At 36.5% G+C, this 27598-nt stretch overlaps 1 protein-coding gene across 3 annotated transcripts; it reads right to left on the minus strand.

The window, feature by feature from the left end:
• Positions 1–1788: 1788 nt before the first annotated feature.
• Positions 1789–27593, minus strand: LOC117337149 (AFG3-like protein 2). 3 transcript variants are annotated; one of them, XR_004534764.1, is made up of 19 exons: positions 27444–27593; positions 26801–26961; positions 26164–26376; positions 17897–18023; positions 17149–17211; positions 16682–16818; positions 16067–16127; positions 15430–15542; positions 14506–14746; positions 13910–14063; positions 10529–10658; positions 9661–9758; positions 8315–8425; positions 7611–7726; positions 5488–5568; positions 5181–5300; positions 4513–4698; positions 2100–3294; positions 1789–1992 (listed from the first exon to the last, which is right to left on the minus strand). XR_004534764.1 is itself a non-coding variant. In XM_033897986.1 (18 exons), exons 4-18 carry the CDS (start codon positions 17957–17959, stop codon positions 3079–3081), a joined length of 1887 nt encoding a protein of 628 aa, XP_033753877.1. In that variant the 5' UTR covers positions 17960–18023; positions 26164–26376; positions 26801–26961; positions 27444–27593; the 3' UTR covers positions 1789–3078. The 3 variants fall into 3 exon arrangements, 2 of the variants coding, with proteins under 2 accessions (XP_033753877.1, XP_033753876.1); XM_033897986.1 differs by having other exon boundaries at positions 1789–3294; positions 16682–16815; XM_033897985.1 differs by having other exon boundaries at positions 1789–3294.
• Positions 27594–27598: the final 5 nt, after the last annotated feature.

A 27598-nucleotide genomic window follows, 5' to 3' on the forward strand; every position in this document is an offset into this window, starting at 1 on the left:
CAATGGTGGAGTATGTCACACCAAACCTCAATGGTGGAGTACATTTCGGCTAGTCTTTGGTCAGTTATGTCATACCAAACCTCAATGGTGGAGTACATATCGGCAAGTCTTTTGTCGATTATGTCACACCAAACTTCAATGGAGGAGTACATTTCGGCTAGTCTTTGGTTGATTATGTCACACCAAACCTCAATGGTCGATTATGTCACACCAAACCTCAATGGTGGAGTACATTTCGGCAAGTCTTTTGTCGAGTATGTCACACCAAACCTCAATGGAGGAGTACATTTCGGCTAGTCTTTGGTCGATTATGTCACACCAGACCTCAATGGTCGATTATGTCACACCAAACCTCAATGGTGGAGTACATTTCGGCTAGTCTTTGGTCAGTTATGTCACACCAAACCTCAATGGAGGAGTACATTTCGGCTAGTCTTTGGTCGATTATGTCACACCAAACCTCAATGGTGGAGTGTTTCGGCTAGTCTTTGGTCAGTTATGTTACACCAAACCTCAATGGTGGAGTATGTCACACTAAACCTCAATGGAGGAGTACATTTCGGCTAGTCTTTTGTTGATTATGTCACACCAAACCTCAATGGAGGAGTACATTTCGGCAAGTCTTTGGTTGATTATGTCACACCAAACCTCAATGGTGGAGTACATTTCGGCAAGTCTTTTGTCGATTATGTCACACCAAACCTCAATGGTGGAGTACATTTCGGCTAGTCTTTGGTTGATTATGTCACACCAAACCTCAATGGTGGAGTACATTTCGGCAAGTCTTTTGTCGATTATGTCACACCAAACCTCAATGGAGGAGTACATTTCGGCTAGTTTTTCGGTCGATTATGTCACACCAAACGTCAATGGTGGAGTACATTTCGGCTAGTCTTTGGTCGATTATGTCACACCAAACTTCAATGGTGGAGTACATTTCGGCTAGTCTTTGGTCGATTATGTCACACCAAGCCTCAATGGAGGAGTACATTTCGGCAAGTCTTTGGTCGATTATGTCACACCAAACCTCAACGGTGGAGTACATTTCGGCTAGTCTTTGGTCGATTATGTCACACCAAACCTCAATGGAGGAGTACATTTCGGCAAGTCTTTGGTCGATTATGTCACACCAAACCTCAATGGTGGAGTTTTTCGGCAAGTCTTTGGTCGATTGTATCACACCAAACCTCAATGGTGGAGTATGTCACACCAAACCTCAATGGAGGAGTACATTTCGGCAAGTCTTTGGTCGATTGTATCACACCAAATCTCAAAGGAGGAGTACATTTCCGCTAGTCTTTGGTTGATTATGTCACACCAAATCTCAATGGTGGAGTTTTTCGGCAAGTCTTTGGTCAGTAATGTCACACCAAACCTCAATGGTGGAGTATGTGACACCAAACCTCATTGGAGGAGTACATTTCGGCAAGTCTTTGGTCGATTATGTCACACCAAACCTCATTGGAGGAGTACATTTCGGCAAGTCTTTGGTCGATTATGTCACACCAAACCTCATTGGAGTACATTTCGGCAAGTCTTTGGTCGATTATGTCACACCAAACCTCATTGGAGGAGTACATTTCGGCAAGTCTTAGGCCGATTATGTCACACCAAACCTCAATGGTGGAGTATATCACACCAAACCTCAATGGAGGAGTACATTTCGGCTAGTCTTAGGCTGATTATGTGTACACCAATGTGTCAAGAAGATGAAAAAAATCCTAATGTTTTCGTCCTGTGTTTTGTAATTAATTCTTGTGTTTTGTCAAAGACAAACAAAATCAGATAATAATTAATTTGCCTTTTATTCACACATTTAATTTACATCACACACCTTTCACTTTGACACATTCTCAAATACAGGTTATGCAATAACCATGTCATTGTCTTTATATAGTTGATAAGTTGACAGTAAATGTATGTCTCGTCACACAAACATTAAATCATACATACACTCACGATAAAATAAATCTGGCCAGACATTCAGTTTATCTATTAAGTGTTTCCTCACACAGCCATCCAATAATGTCCTATTTCAGTTTACCTATTAAGTGTTTCCTCACACAGCCGCCATCCAATAATGTCCTATTTCAGTTTACCTATTAAGTGTTTCCTCACACAGCCATCCAATAATGTCCTATTTCAGTTTACCTATTAAGTGTTTCCTCACACAGCCATCCAATAATGCCGTATTTCAGTTTACCTATTAAGTGTTTCGTCACACAGCCATCCAATAATGTCCTATTTCAGTTTACCTATTAAGTGTTTCGTCACACAGCCATCCAATAATGTCCTATTTCAGTTTACCTATTAAGTGTTTCGTCACACAGCCATCCAATAATGTCCTATTTCAATCATATGTTAGTATATCAGTAATGGGAGGTGAAGCCCTAGCTCTCCAAATCACAAACCAAGCAAAATAAGACTGTTGCTAATAAGTAAGTAGATATAAACTTTGTTAATGATACCCAATTCTTCATTTATAAAGTGGAAAGGATTAGTAAATGGATGTCCAAACATGGTTCTGTTTACTGCCATCGCTTTTTCTTTTCAAAAAAACGGGTTCTAGGGTTCTAAACACAAGTGAAAAATTTTAGATACATTGAGGAACACTAAAAAAGCTGAAGAAAAATGGGATCACTTACAGTAACGCAAACATAGTATTAATGTAAGCAATTGCCATCAATAAAGCACAGTTATTGTATGGCTCAGAGAGGCTCCCAAGCCAAAAAGAAAAGCTCTATGACAAGAAACATATTGGTCTGATATAACTGGGACCAGATGTAAATAGCCATAGAGAAGTAGAAATAGAAAACAGTTCTTTAAGGCTGATATAATAAGGACATGATTTGTATAGCACTCTGTGTTGTTATTTTACACTATTTATGATATCGATCCTGTCACATAGCTATTAAGTGGCCAGGGCCCAATGCCTGACTGTGATGGCTGACTACCAGCCTTGGACTTGTGAAATGATTACTTCTTCAGCAGAGGTAATCAAGCATCACTCTTCTTGTGAAGGGCACCTTATGATCTTTTGATTTGTTTTGTTATATTTCACATGTTTTGTGAATACTATCATGAAAATAGTCTGTCAGAATTTGATGAGAATTTTGTTTCGCGGGGTGTGTTCCAATTTTCCAGTCCCTTTGGTAGTGTAATGTCCTCATCCATAGACCCAGTTCCTTCCACAAACTCCTCATAGGTTGACTTTTCTGCGAATGGCCTCTTACCCAAAACAGCCTCAAGGTCAGACTTGTCTATCTTCTCCTTTTCCAATAATACCTTGGCAACCTGTAATCAGTATTAAGGTGGTGACTTGAAGCATGTGATTATTCAATACAGATACTGCAATAACTCATTTTTTTGCAAGGTACAATGTTTGGCCATAATGTACATGAAAGCCTAATTCTGTTTTTTAATATATCAATCCAGGATAAAATGCCCTTGAAACTTTTTTTCCCAGTGCATGGGGTCAACGTCAAAAGTCAAAATGAGATTGCTTCCATTTTGGTGTACGATACAGTGCCTTCTCATTTTGTTTTCACATGGTCACAAAGTCTCAAGTTCACAAGGTCAAATGTTAAATTGAGGTGAAACTATTCCCATTTTCGATACAGCAACTTTTCATTATGTTCTTGCATGGAACTGAAGATTGGGTATCAAACAAGTAATTTTTCAACAAGCAATCTGATTGGTTGGCGAATGTTATCAACACACATTAATTTGTTGAGTTTACAGGTTGTGGTGCATGATCTTTCATTCATCTGTATGGTGTAACTTTTATTTCTTTAAAACCAGTGAAGACTACTCTGTAACTTAGGATCCTTGAGAAACGACATTCAGTCAGTAACATGCTGTGACGCAGCACTATCAATTTTATTCCAGTGAATGACCTTGGTCACCTTTAGAGGTTACAAGTGTTAAATATATTAAAATCTGTCAAGCAACTTCTTAATAACCAAAAGGCCTCAGGCAATGATATTTTGTCAGTAGCATGCTGGAATAAGAGGGAATAAAGTCTGATGAAAAAATGTCAGGATGTATGGACGAAAACAAAAAACATACATCCTAAAGGATTAAGGTCTATTATGATAAATTCTTCTGTTAAGGACAGTACTCGTACTCATAGAAATTTCACCTTGCTACAAGATCAATGAGTAAAATGTAAGTGATACAGATTCATTGTGCCTCTTGTTTTTCTCCTAGTTTGTTTTTGTTTTTTTTTGTTTAATGTCCTATTAACAGCCAGGGTCATTTAAGGACGTGCCAGGTTTTGGAGGTGGAGGAAAGCCGGAGTACCCGGAGAAAAACCACCGGCCTATGGTCAGTACCTGGCAACTGCCCCACGTAGGTTTCGAACTCGCAACCCAGTGGTGGAGGGCTAGTGTTAAAGTGTCGGGACACCTTAACCACTCGGCCACCGCGGCCCCTTTCTCCTAGTATTAAGTAACACCTGGATTACCAACAGACCTTATCACCAGGTCCATAGTTATCCCCCAGTTCACTTACCTTGTCTATGAGATCCTTTTTCTCTGTCAATAGGTCCATTGTTCGATCATAACACTTGGCCACAAGATTCCTAACCTCTTCATCAATGATTTGAGCAGTCTCCTCACCATAGGCCTTCTGGAATGACCCCTCCTGTTGTCTATAGCCAAGTTGTCCTATTTTATCACTCATTCCCAAAACAGTAACCTACAAACAGGTACAAAATTACAAATACAGTGGAATGAAGTGTCAATTAAAAGAGTGAGTAATAAATATAATACAATGGAAAGGAGTGACAATTACATATACATTTTTGATTTTAGAGAGTAGTCAACAACTACTACAAGGAGATCCCACCTCAAAATGACCTTGGCTGTTCACAGGGCAAAAAAACACATTTGACTTAGAGTCTGATGGGTCCAACAACGCTTAAATTATTGTATAGAAACCAATTTTCATTTTACCCATATAGTAATTGTCACCTTGATTTTTGATCTTATCCCAAACACTCTCTTATAGATGTAATGTAGGAAGTTTGAGTTTGATGGACCCGTGATAAATCAAGCTGTCCCACAAAAATACAGTGATAATGATGATACTTCAGTTTCAACATTATTTATGCTGTATCTTGTGTATTTGACTAGTATATATTCATTTTTTTCAGAACTATCCAGTATTTTGAGCCTTACTTGAGCATATGCCATTTTGGTTACTTTCTGTAAATCATCTTGAGCACCAGATGTAATTTTGCCAAAGAAGATTTTCTCTGAAACTCTTCCCCCAAGTAAGGTACACATTCTGTCTATCAACTGAAAGAACAATATATTACAAACATTAATGCAATACATGTACTGGAGTTACTCCGTCATTCAGCTGTATAAAGATCTGATTTCCAATAATATTTTTTTTAGATATTGTAGATAATAAATTCTACAAACATTTGGTGTAGAACGTCCTACTATATAGATAGGTAAATTGTAGATTCTCCAAACGTACCTGTTCTTGAGTCATCAGATAATTTTCCTTTGGTAAATATTGGGCATATCCTAGACCTTTACCCCGAGGGATAATGGACACCTTCAATGAAAGAGAGTGGAACCATTTACATTGTTTCTTATTAATCATTTATATTGTATCTAATTAACCAATTACATGGTATGAAATAGTAGGTCAGATTATAATTATTGAATGTTTGTTAAAGCAGCAATAATTAAAAGAGAAAGGACAGAAAAAAATAAAAGAGATTATTTCTATAAATCAATTTAAAATGCAGCTGTTTATATCATCCACTATGTTTAGACTACCAACAAGGAACACCCAGCAATAGTGTGTTAGTGTGTACCTTCAACAGAGGATCACTGTGTACTAAGAACACCCAGCTATAGAGTGTGTCAGTGTGTACCTTCAACAGAGGATGACTGTGTACTAGGAACACCCCGCTATAGTGTGTTAGTGTGTACCTTTAACAGAGGATCACTGTGTACTAGGAACACCCAGCTATAGAGTGTGTTAGTGTGTACCTTCAACAGAGGATCACTGTGTACTAGGAACACCCAGCTATAGAGTGTGTTAGTGTGTACCTTCAACAGAGGATCACTGTGTACTAGGAACACCCAGCTATAGTGTGTGTCAGTGTGTACCTTCAACAGAGGATCACTGTGTACTAGGAACACCCAGCTATAGAGTGTGTTAGTGTGTACCTTTAACAGAGGATCACTGTGTACTAAGAACACCCAGCTATAGTGTGTGTTAGTGTGTACCTTCAACAGAGGATCACTGTGTACTAGGAACACCCAGCTATATAGTGTGTTAGTGTGTACCTTTAACAGAGGATCACTGTGTACTAGGAACACCCAGCTATATAGTGTGTTAGTGTGTACCTTTAACATAGGATCACTGTGTACTAGGAACACCCAGTTATAGAGTGTGTTAGTGTGTACCTTCAACAGAGGATCACTGTGTACTAGGAACACCCAGCTATAGTGTGTGTTAGTGTGTACCTTCAACATAGGATCACTGTGTACTAGGAACACCCAGCTATAGAGTGTGTTAGTGTGTACCTTCAACAGAGGATCACTGTGTACTAGGAACACCCAGCTATAGTGTGTGTTAGTGTGTACCTTCAACAGAGGATCACTGTGTACTAGGAACGCCCAGCTATAGTGTGTGTTAGTGTGTACCTTTAACATTGGATCACTGTGTACTAGGAACACCCAGCTATATAGTGTGTTAGTGTGTACCTTCAACAGAGGATCACTGTGTACTAGGAACACCCAGCTATAGTGTGTGTTAGTGTATACCTTCAACAGAGGATCACTGTGTACTAGGAACTCACAGCTATAGAGTGTGTTAGTGTTTACCTTTAACAGAGGATCACTGTGTACTAGGAACATGCAGCTATAGTGTGTTAGTGTGTACCTTTAACAGAGGATCACTGTGTACTAGAAACACCCAGCTATAGTGTGTGTTAGTGTGTACCTTCAACAGAGGATCACTGTGTACTAGGAACACCCAGCTATAGTGTGTGTTAGTGTGTACCTTCAAGAGAGGTCACCTTGTACAAGGAACTCACAGCTATAGTGTGTGTTAGTGTGTCCCTTCAACAGCGGATCCTGTGTACTAGGAACACCAAGCTATATAGTGTGTTAGTGTGTACCTTTAACAGAGGATCACTGTGTATTAGGAACACCCAGCTATAGTAAGTTAGTGTGTACCTTCAACAGAGGATCACTGTGTACTAGGAACACCCAGTTATAGAGTGTGTTAGTGTGTACCTTCAACATAGGATCACTGTGTACTAGGAACACCCCGCTATAGTGTGTGTTAGTGTGTACCTTCAACAGAGGATCACTGTGTACTAGGAACACCCAGCTATAGTGTGTGTTAGTGTGTACCTTCAACAGAGGATCACTGTGTACTAGGAACACCCAGCTATAGTGTGTGTTAGTGTGTACCTTCAAGAGAGGTCACCTTGTACAAGGAACTCACAGCTATAGTGTGTGTTAGTGTGTCCCTTCAACAGCGGATCCTGTGTACTAGGAACACCCAGCTATAGAGTACCTTCATGAGAGGTGACCTTGTACAAGGAACACCCCGCTATAGAGTGTGTTAGTGTATACCTTCAACAGAGGATCACCGTGTTCTAAGAACCATCCAGCGATAGCATGGCCTGCCTCATGGTAAGCCACTGTCTTCTTCTCTTGTGGTTGTAAGACCTGTGTTTTCTTCTCCAGGCCTACAATGGAAAGCAATCAGCATTGAATATCTCTCCTTGCTTGTAATCTGTTCAGTAGTGTGGAAGAAAAACCCATAAGAATGCTAGCCACTTCATTTGTATTCCATTTGGTTACTACCACAGATAGTTAAAATGTGTCCAGGAGATGGACGAATAAATGCTGCAACAAAATGTAAAAGCAAATGATAGTTCCTGAGTTCCTGAGAGAATCAATACTCCATTAGTGTTAAACTCTTGGTATTGTCCCCTAAAACTACTGATAGAGTGAATGTCTTTTTAAAACATGGTTTTACCAATAACAGTATGCCAAGTGGATCATTAATTGTATAAGGAACAACTACATAGGATGGCCTACTCATTAAAATTTCTGCCTCATCCATTTAGCAGCAGTACCAATACAGACAGAATATGGATACCAAAGAATGTCATAAGCTCACTTACCCTTCAGCAGTTAAACTAAAAACTCATATTAACTTCAGCATCTAAATCTTCAGGAATTACAACATTGTTATAATTATATAAGCATCTGGATGATTTTTGGTATCAGGACAATAAACAGTGAGGAGTTGTATCAAGTAGTATTTTTACCTCCCACTACCCGCTCAATGGCTTGTTCAAAGTGGGATGCATGGACAGCTTCATTAAGGTCTCGAGCAGCAATGAGAGCCGATTCATTACACACATTGGCAATATCAGCACCTGTAAAATATAAGTCAATAGTCTCAGAATGGCTCGTTACTACATTTTAATTTGACAGAATTAACTGTAATAAATCAAGCCTTCCTGCCCAAGACAATTCCTCCAAGAGATCAGCAACATCAATGTTTTTTATCAGAACTGTTTTACTGGTATTATTAATTAGATTACTGACACATCAGAGAGCTCCCAAAAATGTGTCCTTCTCTTTAGTTGCATTTAACCCCTGTGTTACGAAGATAAAGAAATTATTATAATATATGGTCACTTTGTAGATATTAGTACATTATTTTGATACAGTAAAACTTTTTAAAGACAAACCTGCTTGAAACAAATTCCTGCTCATACAAAATAAATTCCAATCCCCTATTTGGTTCTTCTTACTTACACTTCCATTGGAAACACATCACATTTGCATAAAACATTTTTTTTATAAGAAGTCATTTTGTGGTCCCATCAAGTAAATACTTTCACCTAATACAAATTTTCCATGCACATTTTTTCGGAAGTGTCAAGTGCAGCCTCATTTCAAAGGGAAACCTGGGGCCAAAAAGGGGAATGTATCTTCTTCAATGGAACAGTATTCTGAAGGACTGCGAGATCAGCGTCGCCATTGAGGACAGCGTCATTACATCCATTGATGACGAGGAAATTATCATGTCATTATCAGATAAAAAATGACACAGGTGACGAGTTAGATGACGATTTAGTTGTATGTGAAATTAATGATCAGAACCTGTTAAAACTGAACCTACATATCAGTTCCAGTTTTTGTGTTTTAAAAAACTTCAAAAACGATCACATTGTAATGCCATGTGAAGTTTCAGAAAACTCATCCTTCTGGATTCTGAGATAATCTGTGAAAATGAAAGGGCTGACAAGTTCTATGTTACATTTTTAGTAACAGAGACCTTGACCTCAGCATTAGGAACTTTACGGATTGACACTGTGATTACTTTGGGGCACCTGCCATGAGAGGCCCTACATAATAACAGCATTTTTATGCTAAGGGTGTTTAGTCGTTTACTTTGAACTTAAAAAAAACAGCAACATTCACACAAGGAATTGACACTGTAGCAGTATTTTTGACTTCATTCTAGGCCCTTGAGGATAATTACTGAGTAGCCATAAAAAGATATTTCAGGTTGACAGTAGTTCAGTCTACCACCAGGATGATCAAGAGAAATACTACCTGTAAGCAATTAGCTATTACACCATTCTCAAATGGACTCATTTACCAGAAAAGCCTGGAGTGAGAGCTGCCAACTTTTTAGCCACTTGATCCTTGTCCAGATCTGTTTTTAAGATTCCAAGATGAACCTTGAAAATGTTTGCTCTGAAAAATGAACAGAAATACTTTGTTAGTGTAGATAAGTAGTAGTACTAAAGATACATAATTATTGCTATTCAACCTAAAGCTTTTGACCAGATAAAGCAGTGTCACCAACCTACAGTGAACAAACATCTGAACAAGAGGCGAAATGGGCCTGTATTGTTCACCTACTACCACTAATGCAACTTAAAAATTGATTTGTGTCATTCATGTCGATGTTCATGCAGCTGAATGCCTAGTATTCATTACATTTCATCTGTTGTAGCCCAACATCCCTGCATGCTATATATTGTCCCATATCAAAGACCTGTGTCTCTTGCTTATCCAGGAAAAATAACAGTAACACATTTGACTTTGAATGAGGGTTAAGGACATTCATTTGAACAAACTTGGTTGCCCTTCATCCCAGCATGCTGCTACCTTATCATCACGACCCTGGGCCCCTCTTGGGCATTGAGATAAGTTGTTGAAAATTTTTAACATATGAACTATGTGTTCTAGCTAATAGTTTGTTTTATTTATAAAAAATCCAACATCAATATAAGATATTGTACCAGATCAAAACTAGCTTAACTTGGGTTTTTTTTCCACAATATTGACAACTTTGAGATAATGGAGTTTGACTGTATTACAGTTTAAACAGATATAGATGCCACTATTATCATGTCAGCAACACAACATATCATCTACAAGTATGTTACCCTTACCAGTAGGGCTCCTATACTGCTACTACCATGCCTAACAATCGCATTCCTCACAGTCACACTTATTACCTGCCCTTGATATCCGGTAAAGGTATATAGATCTGACGATCAAATCTCCCTGCTCGTAACAATGCCGGATCTAGGACGTCAATTCGATTAGTGGCAGCCAAGACAACCACACCAGATTGTGAACTGAAGCCTAAAACAGTCATTATATCATTGCAAATGTAGAAATGTATGATCAAGTTTTGTAAAGCCCCATGTTAAGGGTGGGGGATGTTTCATCTTTCACTGATGAACTAAGATGATGAACATTACGACAACCTAATAATCAATAATCTAATTTTTTTTGGAAGTCTGTTAATAACAAACACATCAGCATAAAGTTTGGTTTGTTTTTGTTTAACGTCCTATTAACAGCCAGGGTCATTTAAGGACGTGCCAGGTTTGGAGGTGGAGGAAAGCCAGAGTACCCGGAGAAAAACCGTCGGCCTATGGTCAGTACCTGGCAACTGCCCCACGTAGGTTTCAAACTCGCAGCCCAGAGGTGGAGGGCTAGTGTTAACGTGTCGGGACACCTTAACCACTCGGCCACCGCGGCCCAGTATAAAGAGGCAAATGGAACGCAAATTCAGTATAGGTAACATTCCATATATTTTTGAAAGGCAATCATATAACATGTTACCTATCATTTCTATAATTTGTTATCTATCATTTCTATAACTTGTTACCTATCATTTCTATAACTTGTTACCTATCATTTCTATAACCTGTTACCTGTCATTTCTATAACTTGTTACCTATCATTTCTATAATTTGTTACCTATCATTTCTATAATGTGTCACTTATCATTTCTATAACTTGTTACCTATTATTTCTATAATTTGTTACCTATCATTTCTATAACTTGTTACCTATCATTTCTATAACTTGTTACCTATCATTTCTATAACTTGTTACCTGTCATTTCTATAAATTTTCTATCATTTCTATAACTTGTTACCTATCATTTCTATAACTTGTTACCTATCATTTCTATAACTTGTTACCTATTATTTCTAAAACTTGTTATCTATCATTTCTATAACTTGTTACCTGTCATTTCTATAACTTGTTACCTATCATTTCTATAACTTGTTACCTATCATTTCTATAACTTGTTACCCATCATTTCTATAACTTGTTACCCATCATTTCTATAACTTGTTACCTGTCATTTCTATAAATTTTCTATCATTTCTATAAATTGTTACCTATCATTTCTATAACTTGTTACCTGTCATTTCTATAACTTTTCTATCATTTCTATAACTTGTTACCTATCATTTCTATAACTTGTTACATGTCATTTCTATAACTTGTCACCTATCATTTCTATAACTTGTTACCTATCATTTCTACAACTTGTTACCTATCATTTCTATAACTTGTTACCCATCATTTCTATAACTTGTTACCCATCATTTCTATAACTTGTTACCTGTCATTTCTATAAATTTTCTATCATTTCTATAACTTGTTACCTATCATTTCTATAACTTGTTACCTGTCATTTCTATAACTTTTCTATCATTTCTATAACTTGTTACCTATCATTTCTATAACTTGTTACATGTCATTTCTATAACTTGTCACCTATCATTTCTATAACTTGTTACCTATCATTTCTACAACTTGTTACCTATCATTTCTATAACTTGTTACCTATCATTTCTATAACTTGTTATCTATCATTTCTATAACTAGTTACCTATCATTTCTATAACTTGTTACCTATCATTTCTATAACTTGTTACCTATCATTTCTATAACTTGTTATCTATCATTTCTATAACTTGTTATCTATCATTTCTATAACTAGTTACCTATTATTTCTATAACTTGTTATCTATCATTTCTATAACTTGTTACCTGTCATTTCTATAACTTTTCTATCATTTCTATAACTTGTTACCTATCATTTCTATAACCTGTTACCTGTCATTTCTATAACTTGTTACCTATCATTTCTATAATTTGTTACCTATCATTTCTATAATGTGTCACTTATCATTTCTATAACTTGTTACCTTTTATTTCTATAACTTGTTACCTGTCATTTCTATAACTTGTTACCTGTCATTTCTATAACTTGTTACCTATCATTTCTATAACTTGTTACCTGTCATTTCTATAATGTGTCACCTATCATTTCTATAACTTGTTACCTGTCATTTCTATAAATTTTCTATCATTTCTATAACTTGTTACCTATCATTTCTATAACTTGTTACATGTCATTTCTATAACTTGTCACCTATCATTTCTATAACTTGTTACCTATCATTTCTACAACTTGTTACCTATCATTTCTATAACTTGTTACCCATCATTTCTATAACTTGTTACCCATCATTTCTATAACTTGTTACCTGTCATTTCTATAAATTTTCTATCATTTCTATAACTTGTTACCTATCATTTCTATAACTTGTTACCTGTCATTTCTATAACTTTTCTATCATTTCTATAACTTGTTACCTGTCATTTCTATAACTTGTTACCTATCATTTCTATAACTTGTTACATGTCATTTCTATAACTTGTCACCTATCATTTCTATAACTTGTTACATATCATTTCTACAACTTGTTACCTATCATTTCTATAACGTGTTACCTATCATTTCTATAACTTGTTATCTATCATTTCTATAACTTGTTACCTATCATTTCTATAACTTGTTACCTATCATTTCTATAACTTGTTACCTATCATTTCTATAACTTGTTATCTATCATTTCTATAACTTGTTATCTATCATTTCTATAACTAGTTACCTATTATTTCTATAACTTGTTATCTATCATTTCTATAACTTGTTACCTGTCATTTCTATAACTTTTCTATCATTTCTATAACTTGTTACCTATCATTTCTATAACCTGTTACCTGTCATTTCTATAACTTGTTACCTATCATTTCTATAATTTGTTACCTATCATTTCTATAATGTGTCACTTATCATTTCTATAACTTGTTACCTTTTATTTCTATAACTTGTTACCTGTCATTTCTATAACTTGTTACCTGTCATTTCTATAACTTGTTACCTATCATTTCTATAACTTGTTACCTGTCATTTCTATAATGTGTCACCTATCATTTCTATAACTTGTTACATGTCTTTTCTATAACTTGTTACCTATCATTTCTATAACTTGTTACATGTCTTTTCTATAACTTGTTACCTATCATTTCTATAACTAGTTACCTATCATTTCTATAACTTGCTACCTATTATTTCTATAACTTGTTACCTATTATTTCTATAACTTGTTACCTGTCATTTCTATAACTTGTTACCTATCATTTCTATAACTTGTTACCTATCATTTCTATAACTTGTTACATGTCTTTTCTATAACTTAATTTACATAATTTGTTATAGACCATTAGTGATTTCTTACCATCAAGTTCTACAAGGAACTGGTTAAGAGTGTTTTCCTGCTCAGTGTTGCCCATAACTCTTGACCCACCACGTTTTTTACCTACTGCATCTATTTCATCAATAAATAATATACATGGAGCATTTTCTCTTGCTTCCTTGAACATGTCTCGTACCTGTAAACATATCCAAAATGTGAGATGAATAAAGGAAAATTGAACATTGTTATAATATAGACACTCTGGGATCAGATATGGAAATCAATATGTACACCACCTGTGTAGGATAACATGTATGAACCATTCACAATGATGTTAATGAGTGATAATGGCTATTTTTTATTGCAGGTGCTGATACATTTCAACATTCCCCAGAGGAGCCTCCCTTGATGATACATAAACATGACACATGCATTTACTAAATGGAATGTTTAAGGGAAGGGCACAGAGACTTGATACATTCCCATTTGATGTGGGAGGGGATACATACTGTTCATGCATTTACTAAATAGGAGGGGATACATACAAGTATATGATTGAATTAACTAAATCGAAAAAAAACTTCTTAAGTTTTTTTTTGTCTTTGTTTTTTTTTTTTAATTTTTATAATCAAAATTACCCGAGCAGGACCAACTCCAACGAACATTTCCAGGAACTCTGATCCGGACACGGAGATGAAGGGGACACTTGCCTCCCCAGCAGTTGCTTTGGCCAGGAGAGTTTTCCCTGTTCCGGGAGGTCCAGTCAGCATGGCTCCCTTGGGGATTTTGGCACCAAGTTTAAGATATTGATCTTTGTTCTTCAGGAAGTTTACAAATTCCATGATTTCTAATTTGGCCTCTTCACACCCTGCTACATCACTGCATACAGAAATGGGTCACATAATCACTGGAGTTGAATTACATTTTACAATGACAGTCACATATTCACTGGAGTTGAATTACATTTTACAATGAGTCACATATTCACTGGAGTTGAATGGCGTTTTACAATGTATGTCACATATTCACTTAAGTGGAATGGTGTTTTATATTGCAGGTCACAATTATCTGAAGTGCAGTGGTGTTATATCCCAAGCAAGCATGCCCACTTCACTTTAACTTGCATTGTCCAAACATCAGTATCTTATTTATAGTAAAATGACCTTGATCTTAACCTTTCAACTTGAAAAGAATCCCAAGCAAGCACTGCTAATAAGGATGCATTGTGTGAAATTTTAGTTTGATAACTCCAGTTAAACTTGAGTTTTTGTTTTTCAATGGTAATATGGACAGAATGATGAACAAACTGCATATTAAATATATTCAATGTCTACTTCCAATTGTCAATCTGAGGAATAATTTTGTTGGAATTCACAAAATATCATATTTTGACTTAATTTAATGTTTCATAAATACCAGTATTGCAGTTGTGACTAATTATACAAAAAGTAACAGATTCTGAATATCTTAATACAAATCTTGAAATGCTAAAATATTTTTTTGCAAAAAATATCAATTGATATAAAAGTAAATGTGCCCCTAGTCACTAGTATCATACAAACCTGAACTTGACTACAACATTTGAATTTGGCTGAAAGATCTTGGCTGTTGATTTTCCAACACCAAAAAATCCCCCAGGTCCACCACGGCCTTTTCCAGACAACCTACTCGCCTCCTTATAGGTATCAACAAGGAAAGGCAATGTGAACATTATTGCTACAATTGACTCTCATATTAAAATAATAGAACATAACACTTTGTATCACAACAGTAGAATATACAACTTTGTATCATAACAGTAGAATGTAGAATTTTGTATGAAAACATTAGAATGTATAAATTTGTATCATTACAGTAGAATGTAGAATTTTGTATCATCACATTAGAATGTATAAATTTGTAACATCACAGTAGAATGTAGAATTTTGTATCATCACATTATAATGTACGACTTTGTATCATCACAGTAGAATGTATAAATTTGTATCATCACATTATAATGTACAACTTTGTATCATTACAGTAGAATGTACGACTTTATATCATCACAGTGGAATGTAGAATTTTTGTATGATAAGTACAGACAGACAAATTATTTTACTATTATATTGAGATATAATTCCAGTTTGACTGACTCACTGATATTATCTATATTGAAGTTTATCTGTTACATGGAATTCTAGTTGAACAGATACTTACCCACATGATGAACATTAACAGTGCACCAATGAAGAGAATATCTACGATAACTTCTAGTGAGCTAAAATGATTTAAATAGAAATACATTACACAAACAATACTAGCAAGTAAAAAGTTATGACCAGTGTAAAAGAATAAACAAAAAATAGTAATATTCCCAGACTTTACTAACATAGACTTTAACAGTCTAGCTTTGTACAAAAGAAAGGGTATGAATTGTGATTTGTACAATGTTCCTGTTTTGATCCAAATTAAGTTAACTTTTACCTGGTAATCATTTTTCAGTTATTATGAAACAATTTATCATACTGGGCACTCTTCACCATATAGGATGTCCTAATGTGACAGGAATTTACACCCAGAAAAAATCTACAAGATCATGTGACAGGAATCTAGACCCAGAGAAAATCCACAAGATCAGACTGGTGAGCCTATACTGTATCACATTTGATAGGGATTGAAGCCCTGGGTACCTAAGTGACTGGTGTTATCCACTCTACATTCCCAAGACCATGTTCATGCAAATAAAGATTTCTTGATTCAATATTAAGGTTTTCTGAAACTATAATCAAAACTAAACATAATAATGTCTGTTTATTGACAAGATTTAGATACCTGAAATCCGTGCTTTGCATATACGTCACATCTAAATAGTCCTTCTTGTTTATTTGTAATTCCTCTTGAGCAGCATTCAAAGCATCTTCAAAAACATCCACACTTCCTATTTTGAATGTCACTTTTCCCCTAGTCTGCTGTAAAAAAAATAAAACGTTTTCAATAACAAGACAAAGCATGACATTATCACCCATGCCATACTGTTTAGATTACAAGAGGCCCGCTGGGCCTGCATCATGCACTCACCAGGTTTTCACATGTTTGATTATTAAGGTAGTTTTAACAACCCCTGTGACTTTGAATTTCATTTCAAAAACTTTCTGCTGCTCCATCCTAAGATCCTACCAGCCAAATGTGCTTCTAGGAATTTTGGTTTGTATAAAGAAGCCATATACAATTAAAACCTACTCAGGCCTGAAATGTATTAAACATTTCGATCTTTGACAAGCTCATCTAGCTTTACTTACTTGTACCGAAGGTTTTAGATGCACCTCCACATTTGTTTTGTTGTGTACCACAAGCTTTTCCACCTGTAAACCAAAGGCAAACACAGTCAGATCAAAGTTGTTCATAACTAAATTTGATCATGTTCATCCCAATATTTTTCTTGCCTCTCACCAATTCATTGTTGTGATATGTTATGTTGTCAAATAGTGTAACATGCACCAGGTACGCAGTGGAATGTTAGACCATTGTGTTGGCCCCCTGACACCGTCAAAGGTTATGTTTTGGCCCCATGACAGAGTCAAAGGTTATATGTTGGCGCCTTGACAAAGTCAAAGGTTATGTGTTGGCCCCCTGACACAGTCAAACATTATGTGTTGACTTCCTGCCACAGTCAAAGGTTATGTGTTGGCCCCCTGACAGAGTCAAAGGTTATGTTTTGGCCCCATGACAGAGTCAAACATTATGTGTTGACTTCCTGCCACAGTCAAAGGTTATGTGTTTGCCCCCTGGCAGAGTCAAAGGTTATATGTTGGCCCCCTGACACAGTCAAAGGTTATGTGTTGGCCCTCTGACACAGTCAAACGTTATGTTTTGGCCCCCTGACACAGTCAAAGGTTATGTGTTGGCCCCTGACAGTGTCAAAGGTTGTATGAGTTGTGCCCTTGGGCATTATTTTTGGATAAATAAGGTCAACATATTTCTACTTGGCATCACTGATGGCTGACCTCTATTGTTTAAAACTGCTGAGACAAATAAGCCACTTCTTACCATTCCAGGTGTGAGGTAATTGTTGACAAATTCTTTGAACGTTATTTCTTTGTTAGACTGCATTAACAGGATTCCTCCAACAGTCAACCAGAAACCACCAATAAGGAGGAGACCTGGCGCAATTCCCCTGCAAAACATGAAGCAGGGTATATTAGATATAAAAAATAGGTATGGTCCCAAAATCTGATGTCTTAAAAAACCAAGAGCTGTTGGAGAACAGCATAGCTCGTCTCGCAAATGTTTGTCAATAAATAATTAAAATACATTAATTGGAATGGTTTCGCAAATTGCATTAATAATATTTATATTGTTTACTTGATCAGATTGTCTTTTGTGAAATCATGCAATTTTCAAAAACATACCAATTTATATATATATATAAATTATTTATTGACAAACATTCAGGAGACAAGCTATATGCTGTTGTAGATTGAATGAATATATTAAATACAAATGTAATTGCTTTTGGACCTATTTCTTCAATTTTTTGATAAAATATTATCCTTATGAGAGTTGTCGCCCTTGAAAAATGTGGACCGGTACAAATTGTCTAATGTGAGCAATTTCACATTGTTTTTTTTTCAGTTTCATTCCAAGAAGGGATAGTGTAACTCCATAGGGACTCTTTTACCAAATATCAGCACCCTAGTACAATCATAAAGAAATGTGTTTATAGCTTTCAACATTTGCACAAAAATTTTAAAAATGTGTTTTTTTCCCCAAAATAATCTTTCAGTTTAACTCCGGCAAGGGATAGTTTAACTCCAACAGGGAACCTAATACCATGTATTACTATGCCTTTCAACATTCACAATATAAACTTGACACAAAGTCCAAAGATTTAAAAACAAGAGGCCCATGGGGCCTGTATCGCTCACCTGGTTGGATTTGACCAAATGTCAAAATAATGTTCATGTTCAATTTGTTAATACATATACAAAAATGTACTCTCTGAAAGACCATATGGATTATTTTTACAACATAATGGTGTTTAAAGAAACTAAGTCCCTTAGGGTGGGGAAAACCCTTTGGCCTATTTTTACATAAGAATTGTGTTTATCCCTTAATGCCCAGCGATACTATACATAGTTATGGGATTGAGGGTCACAGTAACCATTTATGCAAAATCTGTTCCCCCATCACCACGGATGTTTCTGATCAAATTGGGTTCAAATCCATTTAAAACTCAAATCTCTATTTCCCTTATTTGGCCCCTCCCTTCAGGCCCCTTGGGGGTCAGAGTCAATATTTATATAAACTCTCTTTCCCCCTTCCCCTAAGGATATTCCAGACCAAATTTGGTTCAAATCCATTCATAACTTTATGAATAATAGCGATTTAAAGGATAAACCCCTTTTTCCCTATTTGGCCCCGACCCTCAGGCCCCTGAGGGTACAAAGTAAAAATTTATCCAAACTCGGTTCCCCTTCTCCCAAGGATGCTCTTGACCAAATTTGGTTAAAATCCATTTAAAACTTTATGGCAAATAGCAATTAAAAAACGAATCTCTATTTCCCCTATTTGGCCCCGCCCCTCAGGCCCCTCATCAATATTTATACAAACTCTTTCCCCCCTTCCTCTCTGGATGTTCCTGACCAAATTTAGTTAAAATCCATTCGTAACTTAATAATTAATAGCGATTTAAAGGATTAACCCCTATTTTCCCTATCGGACCCCATGGCCACTCCTCAGTCCCCTGGGGATTCAGAGTAAAAATTTATACCAACTCGGTTCCCCTTCTCCAATGAATATTCCTGACCATATTTGGTTAAAATCCATTTAAAACTTTATGACTAGTAGCAATTAAAAGACTAATCTCTATTTCCCCTACTTGGCCCCGCCCCTTAGGCCCCTAGGGGTACAGAGTAAAAATTCATATAAACTCTGTTCCCCCTCCCCTCAAGGATGTTCCTGACTAAATTTGGTGAAAAGCTATTCAATACTTTAGGACTAGTACCGATTTAAAGGAGTAACCCTATTTCCCCTATTTGGCCCCGCCCCTCAGGCCCCTGGGGGTTGAGAATAAAGATTTAAACACTCTGTTCCTCTTCCCCCAAGGATGTTCCTGACCAAATTTGGTTCAAATTCATTACTAACTTTATGACTAGTAGCGATTTAAAGGATTAACCCTATTTCCCCTATTTGGCCCTGCCCCTCAGGCCTAAAATTTATACAAACTATGTTCCCCTTCTGCCAAGAATGTTCCTGACCAAATTTCGTTCAAATTCATTCATAACTTTATGACTAGTAGCGATTTAAAGGATTAACCCTATTTCCCCTATTTGGCCCCGCCCCTCAGGCCCCTGGGGGTTCAGAGTAAAAATTTATACAAACTATCTTCCCCTTCTACCAAGGATGTTCCTGACCAAATTTGGTTCAAATTCATTAATAACTTTATGACTAGTAGCGATTTAAAGGAGTAACCCTATTTCCCCTATTTGGCCCTGCCCCTCAGGCCCCTGGGGTTCAAAGTAAAAATTTATACAAACTATGTTCCCCTTCTGCCAAGAATGTTCCTGACCAAATTTCGTTCAAATTCATTCATAACTTTATGACTAGTAGCGATTTAAAGGATTAACCCTATTTCCCCTATTTGGCCCCGCCCCTCAGGCCCCTGGGGGTTCAGAGTAAAAATTTATACAAACTATCTTCCCCTTCTACCAAGGATGTTCCTGACCAAATTTGGTGAAAATTCATTTATAACTTTATGACTAGTAGCGATTTAAATGAGTAACCCTATTTCCCCTATTTGGCCCCGCCCCTCAGGCCCCTGGGGGTTCAGAGTAAAAATTTATACAAACTATGTTCCCCTTCTGCCAAGGATGTTCCTGACCAAATTTGGTTCAAATTCATTAATAACTTTATGACTAGTAGCGATTTAAAGGAGTAACCCTATTTCCCCTATTTGGCCCCGCCCCTCAGGTCCCTGGGGGTTCAGAGTAAAAATGTATACAAACTCTGTTTCCCTTCTGCCAAGGATGTTCCTGACCAAATTTGGTTCAAATTCATTCATAACTTTATGACTAGTAGCGATTTAAAGGAGTAACCCTATTTCCCCTATTTGGCCCCGCCCCTCAGGCCCCTGGGGGTTCAGAGTAAAAATTTATACAAACTCTGTTCACCTTTCTGCCAAGGATGTTACTGACCAAATTTGGTTCAAATTCATTCATAACTTTATGACTAGTAGCGATTTAAAGGAGTAACCCAATTTCCCCTATTTGGCCCCGCCCCTCAGGCCCCTGGGGGTTCAGAGTAAAAATTTATACAAACTCTGTTCTCCTTCTGCCAAGGATGTTCCTGACCAAATTTGGTTCAAATTCATTCATAACTTTATGACTAGTAGCGATTTAAAGGAGTAACCCTATTTCCCATATTTGGCCCAGCCCCTCAGGTCCCTGGGGGTTCAGAGTAAAAATTTATACAAACTATGTTCCCCTTCTGCCATGGATGTTCCTGACCAAATTTGGTTCAAATTCATTCATAACTTTATGACTAGTAGCGATTTAAAGGAGTAACCCTACTTCCCCTATTTGGCCCCACCCCTCAGGCCCCTGGGGGTTCAGAGTAAAAATTTATACAAACTCTGTTCACCTTCTGCCAAGGATGTTCCTGACCAAATTTCGTGAAAATCAATTCAATACTTTAGGACTAGTAGCGATTTAAAGGAGTAACCCTATTTCCCCTATTTGGCCCCGCCCCTCAGGCCCCTGGGGGTTCAGAGTAAAAATTTATACAAACTATGTTCCCCTTCTGCCAAGGATGTTCCTGACCAAATTTGGTTCAAATTCATTCATAACTTTAGGACTAGTAGCGATTTTAAAGGAGTAACCCTATTTCCCATATTTGGCCCCGCCCCTCAGGCCCCTGGGGGTTCAGAGTAAAAATTTATACAAACTCTGTTCCCTTTCTGCCAAGGATGTTACTGACCAAATTTGGTTCAAATTCATTCATAACTTTATGACTAGTAGCGATTTCAAGGATTAACCCTATTTCCCATATTTGGCCCCGCCCCTCAGGCCCCTGGGGGTTCAGAGTAAAAATGTATACAAACTCTGTTCCCCTTCCCTCAAGGATGTTCCTGACCAAATTTGGTGAAAATCCATTCAATCCTTTATGACTACTAGCAATTTAAAGAAAAAGTTGACGGACGACGGACGCCGGACGACGGATGCCGGACGACGGACGCTGCACCATGGCATAAGCTCACCGGCCCTTCGGGCCAGGTGAGCTAACAAAAACAAAACAAGAGGCCCATGGGCCTTAACGGTCACCTGATTTTTGAAATATTTCAGTAAATTTGAATGAAAGATTGAATTTCAAAACAAATAAAACAAATGATAGTCAAAAATGTGATTTCCCTATAACTATAGTAAAGTTTATCCCCTCCCATGGGGCAAACGCGAGACCCCAGGGCTAGGAAATTCACAATTATGGTAAAGCACCTTAAGACCCTTCGATCTGTGAAGAGTATTTAATTCTACCTTATTTGGGTTGTAAGAAGAAGATTTTTGAAATTTCAGTTAATTTGACCCTTTTTGGCCCCGCCCATCAGCCCCTGGGGGTCAGTCAGGGCCAACATGTACATCAAACTGTCATCCCAAGCTGATAACGTTAACGAAGTTAGAATGAATTCCAATAAAAATCCAACAAATAATAGTCAAAAATGTGATTTCCCTATATAAACTATAGTAAAGTTGACCCCCTACCCAGGGGCAAACGTGAGACCCCAGGGTCATGAAATTCACAATTTTGGTAAAGCATCATAAGACCCCTTCATCTATGAAGAGTATTTGATTCTAACATATCTGAGAGTAGAGAAGAAGATTTTTGAAATTTCAGTCAATTTGACCCTTTTTGGCCCCGCCCACCAGACCCTTGGGGGTCAACCAGGGCCAACATGTACATACCATCAAACTGTCATCCTATGCTGATAATTTGAACAAAGTTAGAATAAATTCCAATAGAAATCCAACAAATAATAGTCAAAAATGTGATTTCCCTATATAAACTATAGTAAAGTTTACCCCCTACCCAGGGGCAAACGTGAGACCCCAGGGTCATGAAATTCACAATTTTGATAAAGCACCTTAAGAGCCTTCCATCTATGAAGAGTATTTTATTCTAATATATCTGAGAGTAGAGAAGAAGATCTTTGAAATTTCAGCCAATTTGACCCTTTTTGGCCCCGCCCACCAGCCCCTGGGGGTCAACCAGGGCCAACATGTACATACCATCAAACTGTTATCCTATGCTGATAATTTGAACCAAGTTAGAATAAATTCCAATAGAAATCCAACAAATAATAGTCAAAAATGTGATTTCCCTATATAAACTATAGTAAAGTTTACCCCCTACCCAGGGGCAAACGTGAGACCCCAGGGTCATGAAATTCGTCTCAGGTGACCTAAAAACACAGATTTAAAAAAAGAAAAAATCCTATTTTTTTTTTAAAGTTTAACTCCAGAGGGACTCTATTGCCAAATATCAGCACCCTAGTACAATTATAAAGTGATGTATTAATACCATTCAACACTTGCACCAAAACCTTAACGCAGAAATATTCCAAGTCCAAAAATTTGAAAATTCTGGTTTTTCCCCAAAAAAATCTTTTAGTTTAACTCCGGCAGGGGATAGTTTAACTCCAGAGGGACTCTATTACCAATTATCAGCACCCTAGTACAATTATAAAGTGATGTATTAATAGCTTTCAACACTTGCACCAAAAACTTAACGCAGAAATATTGTAAGTCCAAAAATTTGAAAATTCTGTTTTTTCCCACAAAAAAATCTTTTAGTTTAACTCAGGCAGGGGATAGTTTAACTCCAGAGTGACTCTATTGCCAATTATCAGCAGCCTAGTACAATTATAAAGTGATATATTAATACCTTTCAACACTTGCACCAAAAACTTAACGCAGAAATATTGTAAGTCCAAAAATTTGAAAATTCTGTTTTTTTCCACAAAAAAATCTTTTAGTTTAACTCAGGCAGGGGATAGTTTAACTCCAGAGTGACTCTATTGCCAATTATCAGCAGCCTAGTACAATTATAAAGTGATATATTAATACCTTGTCAAATTATCTCACAACATTTGTAGTTGGACATTTGATGGTTTTCTTCTATTAATTTTGTTGCCTTCATTACAGTTATATCAAATACAGGTACAGGATTAATTAGATGAACTAGCTGGCCTGTTATTAGCCCTCACCAGAAACCTTCCGTCTTTCCTCACATTATATTGTCAAGACTCTCTCTCCTACACTACTAGACACTAGAACTTCATACGTTGGACATGGTTTTAACCTAGGTGAAGCAGCGTGTCATGTGACAAAATAGGTTACTCTGACCTACATTTTGACCTTTGACCTAGCTACATCATAGAAAAGAATTGTCCAAGCTCTATCTCCTACACTACTAGACACTAGAATTTCATACTTCAGGGCATGGGTTTAACCTAGGTGAGGCAAGCAGTGTGTCAAGTGAAAAAATTAGGTTACTCTGACCTACATTTTGACCTTTGACCTAGCTAGCTACATCAAAGAAAAGAATCATCCAAGCTCTATCTCCTTTACTACTTTATACCAGAACTTTATCCTTGGGTTGTGGGTTCACTAAGGTGAAGTGGTGTGCCACATGTCAACATAAGGTCACTCTGACCTATATTTTGAGCTCTGACCATCATCAAAGAAAAAAATGTGTTCAGGCTCTATCTCCTACATTACTAAGTACTTGCGCAACTACACTTCATACTTTGGGCCTGGGTTCACCAAAACCAAGCAATGTTTTAAGTTTCTGAAACACAATAACGTCATTTTGACCTGTGACTCACATCAAATGTCCAGGATCTATCTCCTTCACTACTTGACACTAGAACTCCATATTTTAGGCATTGGTTCACCTAAGTGAGGTTGTGTGTCATGTGTCAGAATTAGGTCACTCTGACCTACATTTTAACCTTTGAGCTACATCAAAAGAAAAACTTATTCAGGCTCTATCTCTTACACTACTTGACACTGGAACTTCATGCTTGTGGTTTGGTTTTAACCTAGGTGAGGTGGTGTGTCATGTGTCAAAATAAGGTCACTCTAACCTACATTTTGACTCTTGACCTATGTCAAAAGAAAATTTTTGCATGGGCTCTTTCTCCTACACTACTTGACATTAAAACTTCTATGTGTGTGGCTTTGGTTTATTGAGGATGTGATGGTTCATCATATGTGTCAAAATTAGGTCCCTCTGACCTACATTTTGACTTTTGACTTACCGGTACATCAAATGAAAATTTGTCTGAGCTCGATCACATTCACACTGACCTATATTTTAACCTTTGACCAATATAAAAGAAAAAGTTTGTTAGGCTGTATCTCAAGGAACAATCTTGTTCATTACGAATTCATCATCTATGCATTCTTGGCATATAATATCACATTAGTGATTCATCAAATTGTCTTGTTTTCAGTATCTTTAACAGTTTAAAATTTCTATAGGCAATTTTTTCTAGCCTTATTTATACACGAGACAGAATTCGACAATACTCAATTACGAATCAAACCAATAATAGGTTGAAGATTCAGTTTTAAATCAGAGCATATCTGGATCTAAATAAATGTTGAAATTTTAACCAAACAGAGGTCTTGGAATGACAGCAATTTCGGTCCAATGCAGCCGCTCATTCAAAATCAGTCATTAATGGAATATTGCTTTAAAATGAAGAAAGGCTAATGTAACATGTAATCTCATAATAACAGAGCTTTCAGATGTAACACGTTGGGGTTTCTACAGCACTTTACTGACCAGGAAAATATTAGAAAGATATTGCTACACAACACTTATTTCTGAAATGGTTCCAAGTTTGACTATTAAATCAATTGATATTTTAAAATCTTTATTCTTAATGACAATTTTACAAAATTGATTTTAAATGAAAGTTGTACACTAGCAAACTTGATTTGCATATTGCTCTCATATATCTAAATAACTAAATTTTTAATTGACCAATCAGAATGAACAAATGGTCGTATTCTACCTACAAAAGTCACAATTATGTGTGTGGTGTCAAAATACATGTACATTGTACTGACAGTAAACAGTACCAACCATGAACAAAATCAGACAAATTCTAAATTTCAACCAAACATGAGAAAATATCTTCAGTTGATTCATGAGTGACAAAATGGTGAAAATGGTGTTCAATCAATCAATGGATGAGTACATTCCTGGTGGTAGACAAGTGTTTTAAAACATCTCCCTTTCACTGGTTAACTTACAGTGGAGGTGGAGGCCCAGATTTTCCAGAATCACCCGACTTTCCAGATTGTCCCTGATTTTCCAAAATCTCCCTGATTGTTGGGATTGTTTCTTATTATACTCTTCAAACCTTAGTGTGAGATTTTTAATTGTTTTCTGCATATCTTCCGAAAATTGTTTGAAATCTTTACTTTCCTCTCTGCTGTCTATCTTGGGACTCTTCCTTTCTGTTTCTGAATGGCATATAAATACAGGTACTGATCAGCCTTTAGTAAGAAGAACTTCATATTAATCATGCTTTTTTCGATTTCAAAGCACGAAAAGGCTGGCATCAAAGAGCAATTTGAACAGCCAACCATCTGCTGATAATCATAAATGGGCTAAATATTCAATGCCACTCTTGTGAATTATACTTTACATTAACAAGTAATTTAACTCTACAGTTGTATGCCACACTTCATAACAAGTACTTGATTTCATATTTAATATACAGTAATTATTTACTAGAAATATTAAATAATTCAACTCTTATACAATTGTATATGTACATATAAACATAATCCCATACCATAAAAGTTTACCTCTCTTTATAGCTGCTTTTATATAACCAGCCTGGTCAGAATAATCATTTATTATCATAAAATGAAAAAAACATACCAATTGGCTTAGATTCCTTTTTAATTTTTCTCTTCAATTTTTTCAAAATCCTTTGGGACCTTTGCCATTGTTCTAGGAACAGTGGAGCTGAAATGCCGTATCAGTGAATCCATTTCCCTTGATCGAAAAAGTTTGGACAGCAGTGCTATTTCTCTTTTGATCTACAATACAAAAACCAATTACAGGTACATTTTGTATAACCTTAGTGTAAGAGGAAGAATGCAATGACCAGACCAAAATTAAAATAAAGTATATGACCTCGTATAATACATATCTTAATACAAGGTGTTTATGCTTTTCTTTTATTTTAACAAACAATATCATATAACTGTTGCCATGAGAAATGGGTTATAATTTTCTGTGTATTTGACCTTATTCAAGTGTAAAGCATATTTTCAGGTGCCTTGTACCATTTTTTATAGAATGAAATCCAGCCCCCTTAGCTCCCTCAATGCCCTGGCCTTATTTCTGCAAACAAGGATTTACTATATTTGTGTGCACCTACAAATGTCCGTCGTCTTGAGCTACAACGACATCGCAGGTAGTATGACAGGAGCTTGACGTTTTTTGTTTGTGTTATGACAGGAGTTGGACGGATATTTTTTGTATTTTATGTGTGTTGTCATATGAAAATAAAGCATACATTAGTATCCACATGTCGTTCTGACAGCAACGTTCTCAGATGAATATGCCCTCTAAGACCTAAAGCCATATACCGGTGAGACATCTTCATATATTTTCTGTCTACAAGGTTACATCAGAATCCTCAGCTAGAAGCAACACCGGAAGTGTAACACA

This window comes from Pecten maximus, chromosome 11 (assembly GCF_902652985.1).
Source record: "Pecten maximus chromosome 11, xPecMax1.1, whole genome shotgun sequence".
Taxonomy (NCBI): domain Eukaryota; kingdom Metazoa; phylum Mollusca; class Bivalvia; order Pectinida; family Pectinidae; genus Pecten; species Pecten maximus.